The sequence below is a fragment of the Ursus maritimus genome, unplaced genomic scaffold (genome assembly GCF_017311325.1).
Source record: "Ursus maritimus isolate PB19 unplaced genomic scaffold, ASM1731132v1 scaffold_18, whole genome shotgun sequence".
Classification (NCBI taxonomy): domain Eukaryota; kingdom Metazoa; phylum Chordata; class Mammalia; order Carnivora; family Ursidae; genus Ursus; species Ursus maritimus.
This window is the reverse complement of record NW_024424230.1, coordinates 4482009-4491364: the sequence shown is the minus strand read 5'-3', so window position 1 is coordinate 4491364 and position 9356 is coordinate 4482009. Positions and strand designations below refer to the sequence as shown.

Below are 9356 nucleotides of genomic sequence, written 5' to 3'. Positions count from 1 at the left end.
TCCACCATGTGATGCTGGGAAAAGCCTTTCACCAGCTGGTGACACTTCCCTCAGCTGTCAGAGACAGGGCTGGCCAGCTCACATGCTGGCCACACGTGCAGGTTGCCCTGGGGAGCTCTGAACGCCACCATCCCAGAATGGCTAAGTCAGATCTCGGAAGGGGGCTCCCCAGCGAGCCCCCCTGGTTCCAGGCCAGCCACAGTAACCACCCTTCTAGCAGGCCTGATCCCTCAGCCTGCTGTTTCTGACACCAAGTGGTGCGGCCTATAAGGCCAGCAGGTCTGGGAGGATGCCAGGGGCTCAGGGGAGCGCCCTGTATAGGAAACAGGAGTCAGAAGAGGCCTCGTGGCTGGTTGTGTCAGCAGGACTGGAGAGAGGCACCAGGGACAACTTCAAAACACAGGAGCCGTTCCGGAAGCATAGGGCGTCTGGTTCCTGGCGGTGGCCAGGAGGGTCCAGGAGCCCTCGGATGGATGTTTCTCCTAACACTTCAGTGGCTCTTAGGATGGGTTCCCCAGGAGGGGACCAGTGATCTCCCCCCACCACACCACAAACATCCCTAAGAAGATAGTCCAGCCAGGCCCTGGCTGGTGGTCCTGCTGGGACACGGTTGAAGAGGGAGGACAGAACTTGCACAGAATAAAGTAATATGGAGGGCTGTTACTCTGTTCTTTCGTTTTAATCTTTCAAGAAACCTAACCCCCTAGACCCGTCTTTATCAGGAACTACCACCAGCTGTTCCCCCACAGATGCGTCTTTCTTCCATGTGCGTAGGTGCAGACCTCTCTTCCTAGAAGTTCTGCCCAGGAGACTGGGGTGGGGAGGGTTGTTCTCATCCGGTGGTAGACAAGGGTAGGACCGCCGTGTTGTTTCCTTCAGTCTAGCTCGTGCAGTACAACATGCTTTGAGTGACCCGCACAGTGCAGACAATACAGGACAGGGCCGAGGGTCACAAAGCTGGGACCCCGGCCTGGCTGGGCCGTGACATCCTGAGCAGACTACCCCACCGCTGTGAGCCTCAGATTCCTTCCCTGCATCACCTGTCTGCCTCCCTTGCTCGTTTCTCCGACAGGCTGAGTGAGAAAGTGTGTGGAAACCATTAACCTATTGAAGTGCAAGGCATCACGATGGCCCTCCAATAACGGCCAGGTGTGTAATTACACGTTCTTCAGAGACTCTGGTCGTTTCATGCTGGTCAGCTGTGTATTATAAGCAGCTCAAAGTCAGACAATGTCCTTCCCATGCCTGGATATAGCAACAATTCCAAAATCCCAAAAGCTCTGAAAACTACGACTGTTTCGTGACTCAGTGGGCCTCACATGGTACCAGAACCCAACTGAAGAGCTGTGAGGCTCTTCATAGTCTAAATGTACTCGACTTGGTGTGAATTTCTGTACATTGTGCTGCAGAATTATTTCTTGGTTTGATTACTTGTTCTGCTTCATATGCAAAATATAAGGTATATGATCTGTATTATTTTTCTAATGTCCAAAAAAGTATGACTTCAAAAGCATGCCTGGCCCCAAAGTGCTAAAGGATTGTGGACCTTTATAAATACTCTAGCGTAATTGTTCAAAGCACACATTACCAGAAAGCTTATTAAAAAGAAATAGTCCCAGTTCTTAAAACAAGTGTCTGGATTTTCGGGATCATTTCAGGCAGTACCTGGATGAGAGCCCAAAAGACCCCAGCCGCGCCATCTGACCTGATCCTGGGGCTTTCTGCTGAAGGAGGCTCCTGGGAGCATTTCTCCTTCGTGGGCTTTCGATCTTAGTATATCACGTTGGGTGGTGAGTGTGTCACACTCGTCAAGCACAAGGATGCCAATGACAGAGACATGTGCGTGGTCATGAACCCGACCCCAGAGCTTGGGAGTGCCAAGCTGACACCTGTGATGACACTGTGTTAACGAACACACTTGATGCTGTTTTCGTCTTGCAGTTTAACGTAACACATGCTGGTAAAATACCATCCTCTTAATTCCACAGCTTGGGGTCAAGAAATGGGTGTTGAAAGGATTGGGACCCTTTGAGTCACTCACGCTCTGTTTAGAATCGCTTCCACATCGCCCCCTGTAAGACACAGATCCCCGAGACCTGGCGGGAGAGCCTCAGAAGGGAGGTGTTTTGGACAACCAGGAGCAAAAATGTACAAGTGACAGAAATAACGTGGGCCATTCATTTTACTTGTTGCTGGCTTTTTCCCTATGCTCACTGGTATTTACAGAGTTTCACATTTCTTTAGTAAACCTGATCAGAAAATTATTTTTTTTAAATTTCCTTATAAAGCCCCCAAATTCCCTTAAGTATGATACCCAAAATTATGTGCTTCAATTCCATAAACATTTTTGGAGTGTTGTCACATTTAGAATTTAATCAAAAGTGCTTTTGTATGAAGTACAGAACAGGAAAAGAAAAGCAGGTGACAGAACCAGTCTGGTGGGAGGGGGTGAATCCTGAGCTGAGAGCTTCAGAATCCGGAGAAGCCGGGGAGAAGGGAGGAGGCGGAGGGAGTCAGTCCGCTGTACTGTGAGTGGCAAGTGTGGAGGGCGTCACCTACGATGGCCCAGGGCCTTTACTTTCATCCCGAGCTGCGGCCGAAACTGCCACTGGCCAGGAGAGACTCCTGTGGGCCAAGGAGACCGCTCCACTCCTCTGGGCCTGGGAACGGCCACGGGCCAGGCCTTGCTGCTTCAGCCACACCTGGACACCTTTAAATCCACACTGCCACTCTCCCGACTTCCCCTGGCTGTACGTGAGCTGAGCCACTACCCAACTAGAGGAGGTCACGTCACAGAGGCAGCTGTGAAGAGAGAGAGTATGATCCGTCCAGGATAGATACGAAGCCAGGCGGGGCCCTGGGGCAGCCTGGGTTTGCCTCCTAGCTCTGCCCCCTACGAGCTGGTGGCTTGTTTCCAGGTCTGTAGCCTGGGGTGCTGATACAGTGTTACGGGAGACCCGTGAAGGTCAACCAAAGTCGCAGGGCAGAGGTGGTCTCAGTGAATGCTACTTCTCTCCCACCCTCTCCAGCCCTGGTCATCGGAAGGCTGGGGGAGGCTTCCTCGTGGAGAGACGCACCTGAGCTCAATTTTGGAAGCCTAACTGCAGCGTGCCTAGCAGATAGGGAGAGTTCCGCTGCCGGAGATAACCTGTGCAAAGAGCCTGAGGTGCAAAGTAGCGTGGTGGGTTCACAGAGCCAGATACGGCTCCGGAGCGTGGGAAGCAAAGTTAGCCCAAGCACCTCTATGTGACGGACTGGGCTGTCTTGTGAAAAAATGCCATGTCTCTGCCAGACAAAAATGCCTCTACCCTGCAAGGGCCAGATCAGCCTTCCCAGGGGCGTGGGTTGGGGGACAGCCTGGCTGCCCCTGGGAATCGTCATCTCTGTCCTCTGCCCCCAGCTCCCAATCCACCAGACTCACTTGAGCCATCGTCTCTCCCACTGGCTCCCCACAGCACAGTGTTTTCTACAAAACTATCCTGCATTGGTGAACTCAAGTTCGAATCGAATTACAATCTATACAATTTTGCCCCTGCAGATTTCGACGGCAATTCCAAACAGGAGTTGTAAGACATTTGAACAACGGTATAATCATCGAATTGGGCATAGAGCCTATGAGTTTCAGAGGGGAGCATTATTTGGGGCTGTTTTTCTGAAGTTTACCACATTGGCGCAGAAGTGTGACTCCTGCAGGGCTGACAGCTTCTGGGGCTGCTGTGTCGAGCATCAGAGAGGCCAGGAAGTGGAGCGAGGTGCCCAGGAACCCAGAGGGCCTCAGCTACCACAGGGGAGGTCTTAGTTTATGACCTAACTTCCAGTACCCCCGTCACGGCGTTCGTCATAGGGGATGGTTGACACTAGAGCCGGGTGTGCACAGTGTGGTTATTACAAAGCGGCTCTTTGTCATCATCCTTTAGGATGGTGTGCTTGTGGCATTTCGGCTCCTACTCTCTAACAGAGACTGTAAAATCCAAGCACCGTGGCTACTAGCGCTGGGGGGATCTGCAGGACCTTTGGCATGTCTGTGTCTCCTAAAACCGGAGAGGAATTAACAGAGCATTTAAGCACCAGAAACTTCAATGACAAATTACAGGTTTACGAGCTAATTAAAAATTGCCATCACGCGAGAGGCAATAGTGAAATTATTTTATGAGCAGCATGTCCTACGGAAGTAGCTATGTTTTAACTCAATAGAAGTGGTTTGTTCACTTGAGCTCAGTGTTTAAAGTCACTTTACTCTGAGAACGAGGGGGTGTTGCCAGCATGAAGACGGGTACGCTTCTGTGCCCAAATGTGCGCACATACAAAATGCACAGGTATCACATTTTAAAATAAACTGAAAATAAGAACAAGTTAACAAAGTCACCTTGTCATTGATGGGCATTTTTTAATTACTTAAACTCACAGTGGATTTGTGTTTCTAGACTATGTGCGCACATACAGACGCTCGCTCCCAGAATTCTCAGTTCTGGTAGGGATGTCTTAGCGGCCGTTGCTTAGACTCTCTCCAGCTCCTATCGTGGTTCTCAGGCAAAAACAAAACCTGTCCGCTCGAGTCTGTTAAACTGCTGATGGGGTCTCAGAGGTCATGCCTACGGCTGGGTTTTCTTTTGTGTATTTGTTTTCGTTTTTAAGGAGCATGAAGTCTCTACGTGGCTAGTAACAGAGCACAAGACAGAACTCCTTCCCTGAGCAGTAAGCTGTGCATTGGAGAATCTCAGAGCATTTAGCCTGCCCACTGTGCAACCCCTCTTGACCCCTGGATGGCTTAGAAGATACACATTACAAACATGGCCAGAGCACTCTGGAAAATAGAGACATTCCCTGCTATAAAATCTTTCTGGATGCCGTAGTCCCACTGGGGCCATGGTTCTACCACAGCAAAGAAAGGTAAGCCTGCCCTATGAAAAAGCAATCTCTACTGTAGGCAGCCAAATTAAATCACATCAAGACCAAGAGAGCCAAAAGGGAGCTAAGCCTTCTGAATAACAGAGCCTGTGGGAATATTTTTGAAATGCCTTGAAAATGATACGCAATGGAAGGATGAAGAATGCCCAGTGGTTACTCAGGTTTTCGTTATTGGGGAAGCCACCTATTGTCACAGAGCCTCTACTATCACGCTGCACAGCGTCCCATACTGTCTCCACGTTGCACCAACTGCGTGAATCAGGATAAGTGACCTTATGTCTCTGGGGCTCAGTTTTGCCATCTGTGAAGTGGGGAGAATATAAGCACAACCTTCGAAGAGATTATCGAAGTGATGAAATGAACTAATGCGTAGAAAGCCACTTAGCCCAGGGCCTGCCCAGAGCAAGCACAGCGCGCACCCGCAGCACACCTCTCTCTGCCCGCGGCACGGGGCGCCAGGCTTGGTGACGCTCACCAGCCTGGGATAGCCCAGGACCCAGCTCACCAGAAAAGAAGGGCTCTAGAAAGCTCACAGAGAAGTTGAAGAGGGCTTGCAGATGTCTTGATTATGAGATGTGCTGAAAAGCCACGGCACAGAGGAGCACAGCAGCCTGACTCAAAAACTCCAAAGCTAGAGGACCCCAGGGCTCGACTCCTTGGAACAATTCCAATTGGCTCTTCCAACTCTCCCCTCTTCCAGGGCCATGAAGTGCGCTGAGCTCCCTGGGCAGGAGGGGTGCCGCCTGGGGGTGCCAGCAGGCCGGCTCCCAGCTCCTGAAGCTCTGTACCTTTGTCTGCAGACAGCCCTGCAGGCCAGCAATGGCACCTGCCACACTGGCGGCCTGGGACACCAGAAGGAGTTCATGACTCCCCCCGGCTCTGCCAGGGAGGGAGAGGGCTCCCTCTGGCTCAGCTGTAGTACACTCCTTCTGTGCTGGGTATTCAGAGGGAAAGCTAATGAGGGTCTGGAGAGCAGTCAGAAAAATAACAGCCAGTTTTCTTATTAAAGACAAAAGCCAGGCAGAATGAATTGAAAGTGCTTGGGAGCCTAGAGACAGAGGGTCGATTCAGCTGGAGTCCTGGGCGGCCACAATGAAAGACTCCGCGTGGCAGCCAGGGCCCAGCAGAGTCTGAGTTGTGGAGACTGCCGTGCTGTCCGTGCCGTTCTGACCCTGTGTCCTGGGCACAGTGATCCACGCTGCTGGGTGGGGCTAACACCCACAAATCCAGGTCGGAGAAGGTGGAAGGGAACAGGAACGAGGCAAGGAGAGAGGGAGGGAAAGCCAAGCCCTGAGCACGGGTGAGAAATAAGGGCCTCGAACAGGGTGCCACATGATGCTCCCCAAAAAATCAGTTCGCTGAGACAATGTTGGATGAACTTCAGGAAGACAGAGAGAGGCAGCATTTCAAATTGTTCTTTTGGCAGTAGGCAAGACTGAGAGCCTTCAGAAGCAGAGCCCATGTCTTCAGCTTCATGTCAGACTAAAAACAACCCCAGCTGGCTGCCGTTAGATATATTGGTAGAGTCTCTAACCAGAATCGGTTTTAATTTATTAGCTGGAATGCTGGGAAAGTTATGATTAGCAATTACCTAAATTATATTAGGCCATATAATTTCCATTAATCCTTTTCCCACTTAACCAAAGATAAATAAATGAAAATAGCAGTTTTTATTTTAAGGTAAAAGATTATTATATTATTTTTGTAAACAGGTATTCCATCCTGGAAAAAAAAAAACTTTTTGTTCATTAAAATTAGTCAGGGGCGCCTGGGTGGCACAGCGGTTAAGCGTCTGCCTTCAGCTCAGGGCGTGATCCCGGCGTTATGGGATCGAGCCCCACATCAGGCTCCTCCGCTATGAGCCTGCTTCTTCCTCTCCCACTCCCCCTGCTTGTGTTCCCTCTCTCGCTGGCTGTCTCTATCTCTGTCGAATAAATAAATAAAATCTTTAAAAAAAAAAAGTATAAAATTAGTCAATCATTCCCCCAAAAACAGAGGTGAAAAAAGCCTTGTAAAAGGAATTTTTATGAGTTACTGAGAAAGTTGATGAGTTGTTGAAAGTTAAAGAAAACTTGATAGAACTTCAGTGGAACAGTCCGTAGATGATTGAGAGATAGGATGGAGGGAATCAGTGATGAGGGTCTCACTTGCATTATGAACAATTCATGATGACACGTCAGGCTCAATTAGGGAATACGATTTGAGTTTCATTCATTTCTTTAATTTTTCCAATCTCACTTGATTTTTTTTTAACTTTTAGACTATGAAATTTTGAAAACCCACAATCTCAAAAAACCCACCCATATGTAAGCAATTGGACTGTAAACTTCCCATGCGTTTTTTGAAGATTTCTTAGAAAACAGATCATCTTTCACAGCAAATGCTTATATAGACAGCCGCTGTTTTAGGAAGTGCATAGTCGCGTAAGAAACCAAAGGGGCAGTCTTTGCCCGCTGTCTTCACCTTTTCGCCTTTCCTTTCCGGGATTCCCACCTTTTTCCAAGTCTTCCTAACGCCCATAATCTTCCGGACCAAACAGAGACGATTGGAATGAATGGATGAGCATCTGGGGCCCAGTGCACACAGCAGCCTGCCCAGCCCAGCTAGGACCACTCAGGCCCACGCCTGTTAGGAGACCGCTGTCTTGAGCCCAGGACGGGGTGTGCGGGGATCCGCTCCCCTGAGCTCACTCTGCCTGGGGTCCCACAAACCGCGCCCGGGAGAGCCGCGTCTTTGGGGCACAGGGAGACAGGGGCCCTACCAGCCGTCCGCGTTGGGCTCGGCGAGATGCCCCCAGGTTGGAATCGTAGAACAGCCGCTGAACGAGAGCACCGGAGAAGTAGAGGCGTGGTCCCCGCCGGTCCCGAGCCCCGCCACCGGCCCTCGCCCTCGCCAGCGCCCCGAGCCCGGCCGCACCACTCGGGACGCGGGCACCGAGGGGCTGCCGGGAGACTCGGAACAGACCTGCAAACTTTCCGAGCACGGGCTCAGGGGCGGCAGGAGAGCAGTTGGGCAGGACCACTATCTTGGGACAAAGGACCAATTTTGGCGAAAGGGGAGAGACGCCTCCGCACGCCCACAGACTCCCGGGCAGAGACGGGTCGTATGCACCGGACATTCCACGCACCGTGTCGGGACCCCCCCCCGGGTGCCACGACCGCGCCCGACTCCCCCGCTCCCGGGGTCCTCGGACGGTGTCCCACCCCAGGCCCCGCGGGGAGCGCGGCGCGGGGCAGTGCGGCGGCGGGACCTACCAGCGCGGCCAGGATGCGCCGGCTCTTCTCATCTGTGCAGCGCTCGGAGAGGACGGCCGGGTGCGCGCGGAGCAGCAGCGCGGCCGCCAGCACCCAGCCCGCGGTCCACGCGGCGCAGGCCAGCAGCGCGCCCCGCCCGCACCAACCGCACCGCCCGCGCCGCCAGCACCGCCGGGGCCGGCTCCGCGCCATGACCCGCCGCCCGCGCCCCGACCCGCCGCCCGCGCCCCGCGCTCTCCCGGCGGCTCCGCGGCTCGGCGCGGCTCAGCGGGGGAGGGGGCGCGGGGGAGAGGCCGCTCTAGGGGAGGGGGAGGCCCTGCGGCCCGACTGCCCGCGCCCGGCCCGTTCTGGGGGTGGGGTAGGGTGGAGTGGCCGCTGGCCACATCCTGCGCGCCCGCCGGGGCACGGGGGAAAAGGGTGTCCGCTCGCCGCTCCCGGGGACCGCTCAATGCTCGCCCTCTCCACCCGCCGCACCCCGCTACCTTTTCCACTTTTTTTTTTTTTTTGCACCTTTTCCCCCAAGAAGACCAGTTCCCCCTCTTAAACAGAATCCGCAGAACCTTCATGGATTCAAACTCCCCCCATTCAGACTCCTGGTTCCTCTGTTAACACCTCTTTAATTCAGAAGAGATCTCCCCCCTTCTCTGGGCGGCCGCTCAGTGCCTGGCACTCTCTTTCTACACCCCCCCGCCCCAGGCAAATCCCTGGTTGCTCTCTGCTGCTGCTCGATCCCCCGCACCGCGCATTTACCCCCTCTGCTAGATTCCTCTCTCCCCTGAAACCAACTTGAGTTTCCTCCGTGCCCTCCCGGGGGTGAGACCACTGAGCGTGCGCCGAGCCAGGGGTCGGGACACTCGGGATGTCTTGGCCACCCCAGCCCACCTCCCCAGGCAGCATGCTACATCGCTCCGCTGTGGCCGAGGATGCCAAGAAACGCCAGGGCGTCCTTTCCAGGGACAGAGAGTGCCCCACTCTTTAAACGTTTCCGCTTACCCCTGGCTAGGAGAAAGCAAGCTTCACTAAATGTGTCTAAATCTATATTTATGTATATTTGTAACATCGTCTGGGGGAGCATGCTTCCATGTTCAAATCCCAGTCGTTACATAAAATAGGCGGGCGCCTCAGCCAACAGAGCTGTCTCTGGTTCTTGCCAGCCCTCTCCACCCCTCCCTGAGCTGCTCCTCCGTTCCCTGA

At 53.2% G+C, this 9356-nt stretch overlaps 1 protein-coding gene across 1 annotated transcript in view; it reads right to left on the bottom strand.

Annotated features, from left to right (window-relative positions):
• DIPK1C (divergent protein kinase domain 1C) overlaps positions 1-8354 on the bottom strand; it is a 19131-nt gene extending 10777 nt beyond the window's left edge. The window contains exon 1 of the mRNA XM_040632350.1: positions 8163-8354. Coding sequence (XP_040488284.1) covers positions 8163-8354 — 192 coding nt within the window. The remainder of the gene's footprint in view (positions 1-8162) is intronic.
• Between the last annotated feature and the right edge of the window lie 1002 nt (positions 8355-9356).